The following is an 18900-nucleotide window of genomic DNA, read 5'->3' as shown; positions in this document are numbered from 1 at the left end:
CATCTGACAGAATATTGTATCTTGTGTTGTAAAGAGAAAACATTGGTCATAGTGAGTGAAACAGTGATCTGTATACGTTATGGCGTTCTGTTGTGATTAATTGGTCCTCCAAGCCAGCAGGTGGCGCTCTAACATGAGAAGTGTCCAGTTCTACGGGAACAACATGAACAGCTCGCGTTTCAGGGGGTTGCACTAGTGTTTCTCACGTGGATGTATGAAGAGAGCTCCGCGGTTCGGGTTTAGGTGAGGATGTGTTTGCACACTTAAGTGGCTGTGGTCAGGTTAACGTTAATGGGGAAATTCGTAAGAAGGGAGATAGACTTCGACGCAACACCGACTCTCACATGTCAGCCGGTTTCATTTGGCGTTCAACGAGGAGCAGAGAGATCATTGTGACATTGGATTTTGCATATTTAGGGTCAATGTCAGCGCTGGTGTTGTACTAAATATGAAACAGTCAGGTAAACGGTTGTGTACGACTACATAGTTATGGCAGCCGAGTGTTTAATCCGGGGTTGAATGAGCTGCTAGCTAACAGTTAAGCTAGTTTCAGTGACCTTTGAACCTCTCAACTGTCAAAAGTTTCCGTCTGTGTAATCTGCAGATAATATAAACGTAAATATAAATACTCTCATCCCGTGTAATACAGAGAAGTTGATTAACCCGATAAACAGTCCATGCAACAAAGTATATGTACTAAAAGACAAGGTCGCTGAACACAGGAGGAGACCTAAAACAACCAGTAGAAAGACATGTTTCATTCATTAGCGTTAGTTCATCTGTAACGTTATTGATCAAGTCTATGTGGGACTCAGAGATGGTGAGATTTACTTCATACAGAAACACAATTTTTGTGATGATATATGACTGTGAGGTGTTTGTCTTCTTCTTGTTGTGATGTCGAGTTAAAGCTTCATGAAGCATTTCAGCCAATTGGTTCGCAAAATGGTTCATTTCTCGAGGCTTCGTGTGCAACATAAAACTGCCTGGTGGCCGAAGAGTGAAACAAGGCGGATCTATTACAGATTTTCTCAACCATGTAATGTGTTTATATAGGCTGCTGTATATCTGTGCTACAACCATGGACATGTAAACGAAAGTAAAACCTAATTCATTCGGCCACCTCCGCTATGTTAACACATGTACACGATCAGCCAAAAGATTTGTTTTGGTAAACTTTTCTGCTGGCTGAGACAAAGTGGACAGCATGACAGCATGACAGGATGACAGGGGGACAGGAGGACAGGGGGACAGGATGACAGGAATCTGCAACAAACCACTAGATGCCACTATAACGTACACACTGTCCCTGGGCAGAGGCCAGTAACTGGGAAAGTGATGTTGGGCGAGCCTTTATTTATTTTCATTCATGAATTATAATTCCTAAACGCGTTTCTTCAAAGCGATACAAGCCTCACTGAAAACACGCTCGATTACTTAATTACTCGACCCGCGCTCTTAAATCTCGGCACAGCACGTAACATCACTATGAATCTGTTTTGTACTTTTGTTTTTCACCCTCTGTGTTGGAGGTGCAGCATCCTGATAGGAGTTTGTCCATCATTGTCCTCTTTCTCCCACAGATGACAGTAACGTGAATTTCTCCGCCGTCATGCTTCCTCGGATGGGTAAACAGTTTCTCGTCCGGATGCAGTTCAACTGGCGGCCGCTGTTCCAGGGCCGAACCCTGCTGCTCACAAACACCCTGAGCGGAGGAGTACTGTTGGCACTGGGAGACATCGTGCAGCAGAGCCGGGAGAACTTAAAAAAGCCGGGCAGAGTACGAGACTGGAGGAGAACAGGTGAGATACAGAGAAAAGAGCAGCTCTCTCAGCCAGTATACTCAAATCTCCATCGATTAATAAAGAATCAAATGTCGTATTTTGGAGAACATCTGTGCAATGTGTTATATTTTGAATGACCAACTCATGGCCATTAATGCTCTCATTTTCTCTTGACTCTCTCCCCCTGAAAGGTTGCATGTTTACGGTGGGCTGCTCCTTAGGTCCTGTGCTGCAATACTGGTACATCTGGCTGGATGGAGTGTTCGTGGGCAAAGCTCTGAAAACGGTGTGCAAGAAGGTTCTGGTGGACCAGGTGGTCGCCTCACCGTTTTTGGGGATGTGGTATTTTTTAGGTGAGAAGGATTTCATAGTTTGTTGGCACAAAGCAGCCCGTCTCCTTCTTCCCTTAGTGAACGTACACACATGAAAGAGTGTACAGAGTCAAAGGTTGTTCTTAAAGACATGGAGGAGGTATGGCAAAAGACGCTTTTACTGTCTGTATGGATTAAGCAAGACACTCCCTGCCCATTGTTCTTCATGTTTGGGATGGGCTAAATGCGTTTATGTACGTGCGTGAGAGTTTACTTATAGATTTGGATGACGTAAGACAAAAGACAATATCAGGTGGATGGAGTTTAAAGGTCTTCTGTGATAAGCAGTTTGGATTTCAACCATGAATGTTTAATAAGAGTTCCTTCAGGCTCTGACCTTATCTGAAGTTAGATTTTATGAAGCGTGGTGCTGACGCACATCTGGGCCCTGTTTAACAAACTCTGAGGCTACCCCTGAGCTCTGACTTGACTAACCCTGAGATGGGAAGTTTTCGGTTCCAGAACAGCCGGTCAGAGTTTGTTTAATTAACTCTGTGTTTGTTCACTCTGAGTTAAGCTTGTGCCCTTTAAGGCCAACATTAATGGAGCTCCGATTCCACGATTTACCGTGGCGACAGGTAAACGACAGGCAGCCTCCATCACTGACACTGTTCAAAGTCACAGCGTTCTATATTTATATATACAAAAACACTTCCACTCGGAAAAATAAGGACCTGCGGGGGTTTTATTTTGAGCCGAAGGTAACTCTACTCTGTGTAATATTTGAACGTGGGGGCCAAAGAAACAATATCTGACCAGGATTAACATTAAAGATGGAGGAGACAGAGAGAAACTCGGGGTTTGTTAAAGAGAACCTACTAGCGAGACAGACCCAGAGTTAAAGTCTTTCTGAAACTGAAAACCCAGAGTTTCCTTCATCTCGGTGTTGACTAACTCAGTCTTCACTAAACCTGCTTTCTGAAACACGGCCCTGACAGACAACTCTGTTTATTGCAGGTATGGGTCTCATGGAGGGACACACGTTATCCGAAGGATGGAACGATTTTACGAGCAAGTTCTGGGAATTTTATAAGGCAAGTACACCTTGGGTCAGGGTCTCACCTGTAGATCTGGAGCAGCCGATCAATGATAATTTACTCACAATGGGCAAATTGGGATCGTCAATATTTTCTTACCGAACTTGTTTGTACTCTACAAACAAATTTATAACTGCTTCAGCCTACGCACAAATCATGAACGCCCGGCAACATGACACGTTGAAATAGCTGCTGTGAAAAGGGCCTATTTGACCACAATTTAGCACATTGACCATAGACGGTCCAGTCGTATACGAGGTTTCTTATTCTTGTTCTTTGTGTTACTACTGACTCATTGAAATGTCATCAGTGTTGTTGACATGTAGCAATCATTTGTGATCACCACATGCTAACTTTATTAATGGCTTATGAGACTTCTTTTTCTCAATGTTTAATATTTTCTTTGAGGAAGCTCACTGACGGTTTCCTCTGTATGGTTTGTGAAAGCAGATATCTTGGTTGCCAGCTGAAAGACACGTTTTTACCGTGTTTACTTTGTGTAACTAGTTTTGTTAATGCTCATCTGTGTTCTTGCCTGCAGGCGGACTGTTGTGTTTGGCCTCCCGCTCAGATGATCAACTTTTACTTCCTCTCGCCCAAATTCCGTGTTGTGTACATGAACTTTATCACCGTAGGGTGGGATGTCTACCTTTCCTATCTCAAACACAGAGTAAGTCGGCCACACGGGAGATTCAATGGAAATTCTGCAAAATTCTGGCTAGTTTTCACAATTCTTGATGAAGAGAATGTTTTCTTTTACTTATAAAATGACCATTTTAGATCTTTAGTTTTTATGTTTTTGCCTTAATGAAGACAAAATGTAAAAGTTGGCACTAATAAAGAACAGTTAGTAAAGAACAATAAACGCACAGTATATATCAAAACTCATCTCCACCATTTCTCTGCTCGTGTTCATTGTGTCTGTCAGAGTTTTCTACTTGCTCAGTAATTTAAAGTGAAGTGATATTGATAACATTGATGTGTGTTTTGGTTTTTGTGTGACAGGATGACAGCCAACCCACCGAGCAGCTTTCAGACAGCAGTGCTGTGGATGTTCAGCAGGAAGCGCTCCCATCGACCAAACCTCTGGAGGAGGAAGCTTAGACCAAACCTCTGGAGGAGGAAGCTTAGACCAAACCTCTGGAGGAGGAAGCTTAGACACAGAGTTCATGCTCAAGTGGGAAGTCGTTCATCGGAGGCAAAAGAACATTTTGCTGTTTTTATAGTGTCTGTATATTTATATCTGAAACGTGCACTCCTAGAGGAACATTCAGGGATGAAAAGTTGTTTCACTGCCTCTCAAGCTTATATCTCTGATGATGGTGCTTTTCTCTTTATCACATCTGCATCACTGTAACTGCTGCCTTTAACACAACCTTCCCCAAAGCATTTAAATGTAAGTTAGTTAGTGCACGTTTTTAGTGTGAAACTAAATGATTTAAACTGTCCAATATCCACAGAGTGGCATTCCTGTTATTTTGTTGCTGTTTCTGGTATAAAATGAAAAAAATCAGAATTGATGTGAAACAGCTGCTATGTTTTTATCTCTAATATTAAGTTGTATAAACTTTGCCTTAATGTGTAGATCCGTTCTGTTTTGATGCCAAATAAGATTGTCTTCAGTTTATCCCTTTGAGGTATTTATGAAAGAAATGCATGATTATGATTACGTGCTTAAAGAAAATCTGTTGTGGTATAATTATTTAATATCACATGTTTTATTTTTTATATCAGACTGAATCATCAGCTCCTTGATTGAAGACAGACTGAAGAAATTACTTATTTTTAAATGGCAGAAGTTTTATACTTTTGTTTTAAATGTGACATAATATACCACCTTCTGTATGTCTCCAGCTGCTATTTTATTAATTAATATCTAAATATATATATATATAATTTTCTTCTTTTACATATGGAGGTTCAGTTCTTCTCACTTCTTGCTGTCGGTGTCTCGTTTATTCTGATTCATAAATATATATTTAAGTTAATAACTTTTATTGCTCTTTGATATTCTTTACATTAATAAACAGGAAAAATCTGAACAAGGACATTCATTGTAACTAAGAATTTGTGTTATTGCATAGTTCCCCGAAGTATTTCTGTCAATCCGATGTTGCAAAAAAACATTTAGTATCGTTTTAAATAATGATTTCACAATATTCTACAGCGGTGACCGTACACAAAGTAGAAACTTATTCAGTTTTCTCCCTGGATAGTTTTCACATTTCACACGAGAATTAAAAGAAAAAAAAACATATTACATGACCATTTTACAGCTTTTCTGTTTTAACATAGAGGGTCATGTGTTTTGGATACTATATGCTAAATAAAAATAACGTAAATGGACCCGTGTGTCTGTATATTTATATCTGAAACGTGCACTCCTGGAAGATGCAGGGATGAAAAGATGTTTCAATCATTGACATATGAGATTGAGTAATATATATTATATACACACAAACACAGTCTTGTCTATATGACAACATGAAATACAGCAAGTGCTGAATGCAAATGTTATGATATAATGATTTGCCACAGCAGTAGTTTGCCCTTGTAAACATGTCAGGATCATAGTAGTTGATTTGAATGTAGCCTACATTCAAGAAAAAAAACACAAGTAATGTCAGGGTGAAATGTCATTAAATAACTATTTGTTAACACAAAAGGACAGCTACATTTTTAGAGAATGGTTTGAGATTATTTAATCCAATAAACAAGCTATCAAAACCTACACCAGCCCTGGTATTACACCTTGCACCTTTAAAGCCATCAGTCGAGTTTAGCATCAGATTTTCAACATCCAGCATTCACACCACTATTCCTTCAGAAGTTGCCCGCTCTGTTAATAGATTAGAGCGTCAACAGTAGGTATATGCCACTACAAATACATAGCAAATACAGATTGTTGTTCAAACATTGATTGACCAACCGGAGGGAGTTGATATGCCCCAACCCAGCACTCCTCAGGAAGCCGACACATCCTGCAGTCAAGGATGTAAACTGTGTGTGTAGGTGTGTGTGTGAGTGTTGTTAATATGACCGCCGGCCTTTCTCTTTATTTCTCAACATGTCTGCAGCCATGCACCTCACTGTGCTGGTGTCCCTGTTTGCAGTGGCTGTTTCTACAGGTAAGTCGACAGCTCACATTCTACCTGTTATTAAATTGGTGTTTGAGATTTTGAATAGTTAAAATTATCTTGAAATCGTATAAAGATGCAAAGTAATGCAATCAGGAAACGTCCTGGGGCGAGAAGCAGGTTGTATTATTTTTGTAAATATTTTTGTATATATATGATTATTGTACTAACATTGTACTTAGCATAGCTTAATAATTAGTTGTGCTACTAGATATACAGAAATACATTTAAAGAGTAACTAAATCCACAAACCACTTTTTTTCTGCTGAAAATCAATATGGGTGTTTAGTAGTGTTGTTGATGGATTCAGGTCCAAATTTGACATTATTAGAGAATTTGAATTCTACATATTGTGTAACAACTTTGCATAGTGACTTCCCCCTCCTGGCTATAACCTGGCTATTGCAATTGAATTTTGCTATTTGCTGCAAGCATATGCCTCATGGTTGGAGGCTCAGTGGCGCATGAAGCAAAAACGCTTGACTTCCACATATATAATTCAAATGAAAATATCAGGATCTTCAGGCAATCTTTAGCATTACGGGGCCCATGAGCAAGCGCTCAAGCGTGTTTTCCTTAAGCCCACCTATTAGCCCTCAGTCCAGCCTCGTTCTATGGCTCATTCATATTAACAGAGGAAGGAAAATAATTATTGCCTATTGTGCATTTTACAACTTTTAGGACCTAATGATTTAAATAAGAGGGCAGCACGTGTGGAGTTTGCCTGTTCTCTCCATGTTCGCGTGGGTTTTCTTCGGCTTCTCTGGCTTCCTCCCACAGTCTGACAACATGCAGCTTAGGTTAATTGAGGTTTCTAAATTGCCTGTAGGTGTGAAGGTGAGCGTGAAGGTTTGTCATAGTCTGGCGACCTGTCCTGAGTGTCTTGAATTTTTTGTAGAGCAAACATGGTCTTGACTTCAAGGGTATGTGAACACAATGCCATTGATATGCAGTTCAATAATGGTGTACGTTTACAGTGTGGGCCCTTGAGTCATACTAAGTCATCACTGTCGGTATTACGCCTGTTCCTGTGGTTGGAACTTCATCAACAATCCTGGTGACTTTGAAATGTCTGTTTTCCTGTTAGCCACCAATACTGGCAGCTCTAAAAAAGAATGTAAAAATTGGTCCAGGTATAACAAATTGAGACACAAAATAGCACATGTGTACACTCCCTTTTTTTTTGCACTTGTACACCGTTGTATAAATGGAATCAATCCACAAATTTCACTTCATGATCTCAAGTAGAATGGTTGCAGGTGGGTCAATAAATTGTGTGGGAGGGCACAGTGCACGTGGGAGGAAAACTTGGGCGAGTCCAAGTGCAGTACTGTGTTTATGCATGCTGTGTCATCCAATGAAACTAATCCAGAGTGCAGGTAGTCCCCTCCTGTGCATAGGGCACATACTTTTCAACTACACCTCTGCTTGAAGTCCAAAATATAAGTTTGTTTATCAACCATGAAAAAGCCAACAGACTAGCCTATCGCGATCAGGTGCAAATGCTATGCATCCTCACAGACATTTTATGCTGTTTGTTCCTTTGCAGGCACCACTCATATTATAGCCAAACAGGTAACAGAGATAACCACAAGTGCTGCACACTACACCAGTTTGGCTGCAAAGAAAGACAATGTGTCATCATCCCCATCGCCCTCGACTTCACCACAAACACCCAACAGGACAGAGGAAACACATTTCAGTGTCACTTCTCCTCAGCTTACAACGACCAACCAGTCATCCAACGAGACAGTTTCCCATGAATCGCCACTCCCATCAGCATCAGAATTACCAAACATCACTGCAACCACCACTGTGAACATAACCAGCCCAGGTCAGACTACAATTAGAGCTGAATGTTTGATGGTTTATTATGAATCAGAGAACAATGATTACACCTCTAAATCTACACCTCTACAAATGATCAAACATAAAAAACCTGCAACTTTTTCACTCATTCAGACATGGTCCCTTTGCTGAGGAAGAAATCAGTTCACAAGCTCGGTGGAGTTCTATTCAGCGGTATAATAACAGGCTGCAAATTACTTAATTTACTTTAAAGCTGCATTGATACATTTTTGGCCACTAGGGGACAGAAGATCTTCAGTAAATTAAATGATAGTGATTACAAATCAGTAAAATAAAAAAAATAAAAAAATGGTAGTTGTACCCAAGGTAATGTAAAAATGAATGAATGAGTGCAGTAACAAGAAAAGTAACAGAGATTACAACAAGTGCTGTACACCATACCAGTTGGGCTGCAAAGAAAAATGATGTCATTCAGTGTGACAACCACCACCAAGAACAGTCGTATACTGTCAAACTAGTTAAGCTACATTTTCACTCATTTTCACTCATGCAAAGAAGAAACAAGTAGTCAAAGATACAAATGAAGTCCCTATAGGAAGAAAGCAAAAGCAGTAAAATACATGACAGTTAGCCCAAAACCCAATAAACATCCACTAAGAATGTTGTAATGGCAACACATTAGCATCACACAGCTAGTAGTGGCTGGTTTGGTTAGCAGTAGACTGATTGCAGGGCACTTAATTCGACTAAGTCATTCACTACAGCTGTAAAAAAAACGAAGAGGATATGGGCTTCAGAAATGCTCCAACAGGGGTATTAGGGAATAAAATAAAAGATACTTATGAAGAAGATTAAATATTTGTCTGATCACAGATCTGACAAAAGGTAAATGTAATTTTTTTAATGATTTATTTTTGTAAACTTAACTGTTGAGTAATACATTTTTCACTTTGAGGGCTTTCTGCTGGCAAATTAAGAGTTGAGTCCTTTTCAAGAATCTCTCTTCTGACTGAGGCAGACAAGTTTATCCAGTGTGTTGAGTAGTTAATACAGTACGTTTGTGGCTTGTTTCACCTTCAGGTCTTCCAGAGGAGTGGGACTTGACCACAGATCCTGGCCTCGTGGCCATCATTTGCGTCTTCAGTTTCGCCCTTGTCATTCTGCTGTTGTATACCATCATGAAATGTAGACCATCGGAGAACAACTTTAAGAGGCTTGAAGACGTGCCGATGGTGAGTTAGAAGCAAAGGAACCTGATGTTTCAACTGATTTTACTTGTAAAACTGCTTTTAATTACTTAAATGTAATCATAACACATTTGGAGGAGATTAAAAGAAGCTATTTATTTGTTTTTTTGTCATGCTAGCAGCGTATCGGTATGGTTGGTTGGTCCGGACTGAAATATTTCAACACCTATTGAATTCAATTTTGTAATGTAATTCATAGTTTCCAGAGGATTCATTGTCATGTCTTTGGTAGTGCCTTAACTTTTCATCTATAGCCACCATTGGACGATTAGAAAAACTTAAATCTGTGAAATTCTGTGATTAATGGCCAAAGACCTCAAAACACACTTGTGTGTGTGTTAAACGCAAACGGTGCTTACTTGAGTCCTGAGCAATACGTGACATAGTTGCATCCCCCAGCAACGCTAGAATACACGTGTCATTTGGTTGCAAAAGCTGACACGAACATCGAGCAATCTATACCCAGCATGCCGTTTGGCGGTGTAACAATTGATAGGGGACCCCTCTCCATGCACTGCACGATGTGTACATAACGCACTACTAATAAATATGTCCCGTAGATCTCAAGAGCTTGTGCTCCGCGCTGCACTTCATTTGGTCTTCAGCAAGTGCTAAGTGCTGCTAAGTGAAGTCGATCGGATGAACGGTTGTTGAGAAACTCGAAGGACACACACGTACACACAAAGACAGGCGCCTCTAATTTTAGTAAGATGTTAGCAAGCTGCCACACCAGTACAAGATGGTAAACATGGTGAATGTTATACCGGCTAAACATCAGCACTTTTAGCACTGTCATTGTGAACAGCTTCACAGAGCGGCCAGAATGCCTGTAGGCTCCATAGTCTTCTTTTATATTCAATGCCATTTTCCTAAAATTGATTGTAAAATTCTTGCAGACATGGCATTTTGACATAACATAAGCTCCTGTAACACATTTTGTGCAATTGTAACCGCATTTAGATGAGACATGCACAATTCAACTCCAAGCGAAGATGGAAGCTGACAAATAAATTGTTTGAGACAAAGATTGAGATTCTGGTATTTCCACCAGCAGGGGGCAACACTCGCATGAGATTGTTTATATGATTAAAACATGGACGTGAACAAAGTGTCACTGGCGGCAGTACAATGTCTTGCACCACAGGGAATTGACCTGTGAACTCTGGCAGTGTGTAAGAGCTGTCATTGAAAACCTATTCACCCTCCACGTGTCTTCATCTTCATCTTTTCCACCTGAACAGTGAGCACAGTGGTTTGCTGCTCTCTCTTTTACGCAAACAGGAAGGCTGCTGAAGCACTGTGTGTGTTGAGCATGTATTGACTAAGCACTTTATTTAGAAATGAAAAAGTGCTCAGGATGAGTAATCAGCACTGCATCAGTGTGTCAGCAGGTATTCAGACACTCTCAGCATCCTGCAGTCTTCAGATGTCATATCAGGTGAAAGTGTGACCAAAGCATCAGGTCTCCACCGTGTGAAAAACGGAGAGAAAAACACTTTAGGGTAAAACTACTGCCGCCAGCTATCTCTAAATCTGTATTTGCACTTGAGCAAAGCCGCGGTATAGCTTTCATGACGTCGGAGTAGAACAATGTGTACCGCATGTGAACATACACAGTACAGGACAACATTTGGGTCCAACACAAAAAAACAGCTGATTTTGCAAATTGAGCAGGTGATGATGAGCAGATGATTTGCAGGTTTAATAAGTGACAGGAATATATTCTGTATTTTAAAATGCAACTGTATACACAAGTGTTGTGTAGTGAAACTGTTCCTGCTTGTGGAGCTTCTGAACAGAATCACACATCGTCACACTGTACATCATTTAATGTTCACTAAATTAACATTTCAATGCTGCTTTGCAACTCCGTGGGGATTTTATTTCTGTCGTGTCAATTCTACTTCTTGTGTGTTTTCATTGTTTGAAGAGACAATTTGATATGTTGACAACATAGCAAGGATAAAGTGAATGTTCTCTGTTGAAATATCCATTTATCATTTCAATCTCATCCTTAGCTACCAAACTTAGCTTAAAATGTGTGCAATGACACTGCAGAGAAGTAACAAAGCAGAACCTTCTGTAAGAGTCACGACAAAAGGTGTAAGTGACTGGCTGTCAGTGTCCTATTTCTGACCAAATCCGCAAATCCTGTGTTCTGTCGAATCATAGACAAGAACTTTTCTGTTTTGCAAAATGTTGCTGTGTTTACTTTATCAATCTCTAAAGTTAAATTAAGTTAAATTAGTTCAGCGCAGCTGTTATCCTAAATAGAAGTAAGTTGATAAAGAGAATGGATAATATAAAATAAGATACATCTTTATGTAAAGCAGCACACAGCTATGCAGATTCCTTGAGCCGTATTGCTCAGTTTGTAAAGAAGGTTTGCAACACCAGATATCCAATAAAGGCATTCTAACTCCTCTGGTTGCAGGTTGTAATAAATAGTTTAGCTCTTTTTAACTCCTTTGCTGTTTCCTTTCATCTCGCCAGAGCAACGTGAACGAGGCTTCTCCGTTCGCCAAGCACTCAAAATGACAGAGGACACTTCATCGGACGCTGAAATGCAGGAGGAGTCCGTCTGCCGTACAACTCTGATGATTCTGGATAGAAAAAAACCACTTGTCCACACAAGAAAAAAACATGTTTATGATTTTCTCTCAAGCTCTTATTACTTTACAAAGCACTTTTGTCAATGACAGGGGAGTATTTATGCCTCATCTTTGACCTCTGACCTTCTTGTTTGCTGCTTTTAATTCTGGTGATAGAAGCTGAGTCAACCATTGCAATAACTCTTCCTCCTTCATTTCTGTAGATGTATATCTTCGTAAGCACTTTCGATTCATAATTCCACTCTTACATGTAACAAATTACATTATACAAATACAGCAACTACATTTTAAGTGTCCATGATGATTTAGGGATTCGTATCTTTAATAGTGCACAGGAAAATGTATTTCCAATGTTAAAAGTGTATTTGAAATTGGATCATCATTATATAACCCTGCCTCTTCCATGTGCATTACACACACTTGCTGTCAGACAGATGTAAAGCACATAGTCGGGATTCTTTTCAATGAAATAAAAGCAATATTCCAAAAAACACATTGCAGTTTTTTGCTTTTCAATATCACTGGCTGTTGTAATCCCTGACTCACAACCACATAGCACCCTGCCATTCGTCTTTTCAACCACACTTCAACATCAATTCAAGTTTCTCGAGAGACATGATACAGACTCCACAGATAAAGGTAGTCTGAAAGTGCATTGTCTGTCAGTAAAACTGCTGAGACACTTCTCCACACAAAAAAAGAAAGTAGAAGTAGACGACGTCTGACTTATACTGGCCCAACGTTTTTTGCCTGATATCTTTAACCTGATTAACAGACATCTGAGTAACATCTGTGAGTGTGAGGGAGCTTCAGTCCATTTGATTAAATTAGACACAAAAGCAGAGATTAGATGTTGGCATAGCCTACTGGACGGACTGGACATTATTCCACATAAGACCTGAAGACTGACACTGGCAGAAACATCTTTTTTTAATTGTTCTATTTTTTTTTTTATATTTCTTTTATTACCCACTTTCAATTGTAAAGTCTATCTATATCTTTAATCTGCCAATGTTGCCAAATCCCTCCTGTAAAAAGAGATGATGTAAATAAATAGACTTCTGGTTAAATGCAAAATTTAACATATAATTTAAAAACATTAAAATGTTCCTCCCACAATTATATACGCTCATTCTGCATTTTGAGGCCAGTGCAATGGTTAGAAGCCACCACAGCAGACCTCGTGGTTAGTCTAGTAAAGTTGTTTACGTTCGGCTGCTACACTTCCTGTCATGTGCTCCGGGGCGTCGACGTCACAGTCACGGCAGAGCACGCAGCGCTGCATGTTGCAGAGTTTGAAGTCTAACTAACTCAACTGCTGCAATAAAAATGGAAAAGAGGGATGACCGCTGCAGCATAACCTGACCGACACCTCAGGTCCTTTGGCATTTACCTGCAAGCAAAACCCCGCGAGAACACACGGCCGGTCGTTGCGGTGAGTGGATTAATCTTTATTACATTAAACTTCAAAACTGTGATATGATGGTAGAATTGGTCAGAGAGGCAGCGGATACTTCAATATACACTTGTTGTCAATGAAAAAGTAGTTGAACTAGTTGAATGATTTACAGTTTGCACTTCGGAAACGAAGATTCTGAAAAATCACGGATTTGACTGTGAGTCTTGTACTATCTTCTTGTAGTATCCCTATAGGGACATAAGACGTGTCTGTTGAACCGTTGAGTGATTATAGACTTATATGATCTTAATGAATGTATTATCTCATTATCTCATCCTATAATACATTTATTATATTTAATAGTGTGTTTGTATTGCTTTACAGTCTATTTTCTTTAATATTCCAATGATATTCCTGCAAAAACATGAACTATTTCTTTGTGCGTTTGTCTATTTATGTACCTCTATAGTGTGATAATGAGATCTGTGGAGCATATATTCAGTGGTAGGCCTCGTAGTTCCCAGTCACAGTTGTGTTGGGTTGTATTGTAATGTTCTGTAAGCATGGACTGTGTCTGTCGAACGGTTGGAATAATTCAGCTTCATGAGCAAACCAACATGGAATGTATTTCCCCAAAATATTTATGCATCCCTCCTTCTGTCTTTATCTCCTTCCTTCCTCCATATCTGCTTCCTTCATTCTGCCTCTATAACACACACACACACACACACACACACTCTCACACACACGCACACACACACTCATACAGAGTCTCTCTTGCTGTTTGAAAGTTGTACATCATTTTCTTTTTTAAATTATATCTCTCACACTCATTTAGAGAACGGGAAGGTCACAAGAATACTCTTTGTCTCTTCACTTGTGTTTATTCTTATTCATCCTCTGTTTGGGATACATTCATTTTAACCTTCTTTATTTTACATGTTTTATTGATTTAATCTAAATATTGCATATACGTGTTGTTTTTTAAACTGCTATCAAAGTACTGTATGGTCCATTTGTTTAGTGCTTTGCTCAAGTCAGCCTGTGGATTCAAACCAGCCACATGAGGAAAAATAAGAGGAGAGGAAAGTTTGATTTCTGTTCGCTTGAACTTTTCTTAAATTAAGTTTATAATATTTATTTTTAATTGCTCATCTCTTTTTTAAATGTCTGCCGTTGAAGAGGTCAGGGATCCTTGCCTTTTTTTTTGGCGTTCCCTGTCAGATGTTTGAGGCGTTATCAGGCATCAGACCAGTTTCAACCTGAAAGTTATGCAGTGACTAAGACTGACTGTTTTTCACTGCACCTGCTTTCTTCACACTTACAGAGCAGTCGTGTAATTTTGCACAGAGCTTAAAACCGTTCTGTCAGACCTGTTTCTGTGACGTGGGAACCTTTGGGAATCCTTCAGTGTCATCGATTCAACAATAAACACAGAAAACCAGGCATGACCGTACTGTTTGTGCCCATTAGATGTCGTGCTGCTCCAGCACTGAGCCGCCTCCTCCTGCTCTTATCATCCATCACCATCTGAGGCTGTTTTATCTGCAAACATTTGCAGAGCCCATGCCCAAATCTCCTTTTGTCTGTCTGCATGACTCACTGGTTGTTTGAGAGCAAAAGAGCATTTGTCTTTTTGCTTCCTCAGAAATCACTGGTGAGAAGCAAAAGATAAACCCTGGGCTTTTATTGATAGGTGACTGAAAAGACTTCGTTTGTCACTTTTGAAGTTTGTCACAGCAGCAGTATTTTTTCTGTTTAGTGCAATTACTATTTTTAAATGTTGGTGTGAGTCACTCTGAGCTGGAAACCAACATGTGGGTTTAGCTAAGCTCCTCCTGTATAATGAGGGCATGAAGTACAAAGATATGTAGCTACAGTGGAGGTCAGACATCTCTCTCTGTAGTCTATATATCTATATATCTATATATATATATATATATACACACCCATTGGTACATGTTATATGTCCTTTCAAACACTGAAGTGTAAAAAGATCAAGTTGTGGTTTTATGTGGAATATTTGTTGGCTGGAAGCAGTTTTTTTCTAAGTATTCGGCACGAAAATGTTGAATTATTTCTTTAATATCCTATTAACGCTGAGAGACCTTAATAGACCTGTTTTGTCTTTTTTAGGGGGGGACATGGGATCTTTAGGGGAAGATGGCAGGTCAACAGTATAGGCCACATGGTGGATGTACATATCATTTGAAAGCTGGGAACCTGGAGATTAATTTGAAATGCAGCTCAGCAGTGTGTGTGAAGTTGTTATAAATCAGAAATACAAATGACTAATTAATGAATTAATTATATTAAATTGTGACAGTGTAAAAGGGGTTAGAAAGTTATTATGGAAGAATATGATGGCCATCCCCATGCTATATTTTGTCTCATAAGGCTCAATTTCGCTGTTGATACCATTTCCCGTCTGTTACACACATTTGGTGCTAAATTTAACAATACTTTACCACTCGAGAATTGATAAAAACTATCAAAAATCCCTCCAAAATGACCACATTACAACACCAAGACCTTGTTGAACACCATAGAAAGAGTCATATTGTGATTTTGTATCAAAAATGTTTGACATTTGGAGATTTCTGTAAGATGTCCATTTTTTGGGGATTGGATGTCGAAAGCATCTGTTCTGGAAACTGCTCAGAAACCCCCTTATTGTCAATATACCGAGGAGAAGCACATGTCCTCTGAATGTCCATTCAGAATGTTTGAGCGTTATCTAGCCCTCTTCCCAACAAGCTAGCGTGAGATAATATCTAAACTCTAGCTTCAAAACTGAGGCAGCTACGGACTCTGAAAGACACTATCGAGTCTCAGGGGATTAAAAAGGTACTGAAGAGGTGAATATCTATAATAATGATGGTAATTGATCAAATTAATATGAATAAAATACAATAATAATCCATAGTAGCGTGTGGGATGAGGTGAATGTTGTGAATCACATTTTTCCTCTGTAGATATCTGGTTTCGTAGTGACGCTCTTGAACGTTGCTCAGACTATTAGCGGTCCTTATCAGCTTACATCTGACGTGCGTCACCACAACAACGCCGGCATCACAAGATGCCTTGGGTGTTAACTTTATGATGGTTGATTCTAGAATTTATGACAAGGACACCACTGTTGAGATGGTTAATCATTACAGACTGCTGTGCCAGGAGGTTATCCTCTGTGTAATATATCATGCTGCCAGTCATTGTTTTAAAAATGGTTAAATCACAAGCATTTTCCCTTTTAGAGTCACTGATCTATAATGTGACATATTAGTACTGAACACACCTTAGTGAACAGAGAATCAAAACCCAGAAAATAAGCCAGATTTGTATGACTGTAAACAGCTATAGCAGACAACATCTTGTATATTTCCCTTTCAATTGGATTCTGTTTGCATGTTTATCATAAAGGCTGAATTGGTTGACCTTCCTAATGCGCCTGCCTTCAATGAAGCACTAATTAGGAGACTCTTTAGTATCTGAGAGCTTACCAATTAGGCCCTTAAATAGATGTTATAAGTTGTGATTGCAGAAAAATCCCTGACTACATTAATGATGGCTCCTTGGTGGAACACTCCAAAGCAACTCTTCATCCTCAGGACAAAGAGGAGGCTGTCATTACTCTGTGAAGTGAAAGGTTGCCTGACAAAGAAACTGACCGTAATGTATCAAAAATATAGCTGCACTGTAGCTGACGCTGCCAAAAGGCATCTTGACACTGAGAAAACCATCAAAAAAAGGTCTGCAGACTGTAGTGGAGATTAAAGGGGCCAGAGGGTTTCCTGGTCCACTAGCGCCTGAAAGCAAAGGAGGCAAAATACATTTACAAAGAAATACAGCTGGTTTCAAAAGGCTTAAACATGAGGAAGGATTCATGTTAGAAAGCTCTCTCTAAATCTGACATTTAAATAGTAGGCCTTTTTCACAGCAGACATTTTGACTTGTCATAGAGTTGCGAAGTGGGCGGCGCTATTTTTTTGAAGTAAAAGTCCCATTCATTTGTCCCATACACAAAGTTACGTGACTCATAGTTGGAGTATTGCTTTGACTCATATCGGCATGAAACTATCCAGGTTGAATCATCAGTCCAAAAGATTAACAACTAATATATGTGGTTCTTTTATAAGAAGTTGATGGTAGACTTTGAATTTAACTATGACTCATTTTGGCAAGAAATTCCATCACAGAGCTTCAAACTACTGTTTCGTGCGCTGCTATTGGGACGCAGAAGCCAAAGATAACAGTGTTCAGAAAACTGAAAACACAATCTGCAGCTTAAATACATTTCATTTTGGATTTATTCTGCAACTATGGCACCTGTTCTGTGCACAAGTTGGACAATGAAGTGCTTTAAATGTGCTACCGCACTGATTCGCGCCTCTGACTGGCCTCTTTTCCATAGCAACAGTGACCGAGACTCACAACATTGTAGTATTCAGACCCGTCCGCCAAACTGACCGTCAAAACATGACTCGTCAGAAGCAAAATGGGAATAATTAAAAACGAGTGGCCATAACATAAACCTATGTGATTGTAACATATCGTTAAAAGTTCATTTTGAATTGGGAATGCAACACGGAAAAAAACACTCAGTCTCTCGGACTTCACAACTCCAAAGTAGGAGAAGCTCAGTTTTCCTTTTAACACCATTAACAATGGCTCTTGTCCCAGTAAACCATGACAGTGAGCCAGCATGCCCAATACTGGGAACTAACAAGCAGTTAAGTGGAATTCAGTCATCATTGATTTTATTATTTATAGATAGATAGATGGATAGATGTTATGATAAATGGAGGGATAGATAATAATGAGAAACATGTTTGACAAAATAGCAAAATATTGACCAAAAACCTGGATCTGCGTTTATATCTGTAACAAGAATCTCATACTGGCTTTAATTGCAATCTGTAAATTAACACAACATGTCCTTGGTGGAGGTAAAATTGTGCTTATAAGGCCAGACAGTGAAGCTCTGAAGCTTATGAATCTTGGATATACTATAACTTGAAACTGTGTAGATGTAGAGGAGTCTCTATGACGTTGTTGTGGCCCGAAAGCAGTTTGTCTGTCACATACTGCCTCTGTACTTTGCTGTCACTTTAATAAGATTGTGCATGTAAACACCACATCCTTTTTTACATTAAATGGGTAATTCCACATTTCAAACATGAAAAACCTTGAATGTACAGGCTGGGATCTGCCTCCAGAATGTAAACAGCAGCTCCTGTATACTGTTGGCTTTTCCATAGAGACATGCATGTTTTCTAAAAGCAGCAGCAGGAGAGTGATGAGTAGCAAAGACATCTATGTTTGTCAAGGAAATAACAACAATGTGACACTGCCTTTGATAAAAATGAATAAACCTGCCAACACACTTTGAGACGGAAGGCTTTAGCAGCTGCCGATGGAAGTAAGGTCACAGAATGCAAAAAGGGAACTCAATAATATTTTTGTTTGGGAGGGAGCCAAGGTAGGTAGGAACTAAAAAATGGCTT

The 18900-nt window shown here is 39.5% G+C and overlaps 2 protein-coding genes across 4 annotated transcripts in view; both read left to right on the top strand.

Annotated features, from left to right (window-relative positions):
- Positions 1 to 143: 143 nt before the first annotated feature.
- On the top strand, positions 144 to 5242 carry mpv17l2 (MPV17 mitochondrial inner membrane protein like 2). 3 transcript variants are annotated; one of them, XM_076088212.1, is made up of 6 exons: positions 144 to 243; positions 1584 to 1802; positions 1976 to 2137; positions 3113 to 3189; positions 3734 to 3862; positions 4198 to 5242. In XM_076088212.1, the coding sequence occupies exons 2-6, from the start codon at positions 1613 to 1615 to the stop codon at positions 4294 to 4296; spliced, it is 657 nt and encodes a 218-aa protein (XP_075944327.1). In that variant the 5' UTR covers positions 144 to 243; positions 1584 to 1612; the 3' UTR covers positions 4297 to 5242. The 3 variants fall into 3 exon arrangements, with proteins under 3 accessions (XP_075944327.1, XP_075944326.1, XP_075944328.1); XM_076088211.1 differs by lacking the exon at positions 144 to 243 and adding an exon at positions 255 to 461; XM_076088213.1 differs by lacking the exon at positions 144 to 243 and adding an exon at positions 482 to 820.
- A 7553-nt stretch (positions 5243 to 12795) lies between these two features.
- Positions 12796 to 18900, top strand: part of pde4cb (phosphodiesterase 4C, cAMP-specific b) — an 88401-nt gene continuing 82296 nt past the window's right edge. Inside the window, exon 1 of the mRNA XM_076088208.1 lies at positions 12796 to 13432. The gene's annotated coding sequence lies outside the window, so the exon portion shown is untranslated. The remainder of the gene's footprint in view (positions 13433 to 18900) is intronic.

This window comes from Anarhichas minor, unplaced genomic scaffold, assembly GCF_050575085.1.
Source record: "Anarhichas minor isolate MPS153535 unplaced genomic scaffold, ASM5057508v1 ptg000010l, whole genome shotgun sequence".
Classification (NCBI taxonomy): Eukaryota; Metazoa; Chordata; class Actinopteri; order Perciformes; family Anarhichadidae; genus Anarhichas; species Anarhichas minor.
This window is presented reverse-complemented; position numbering and strand designations above follow the sequence as displayed.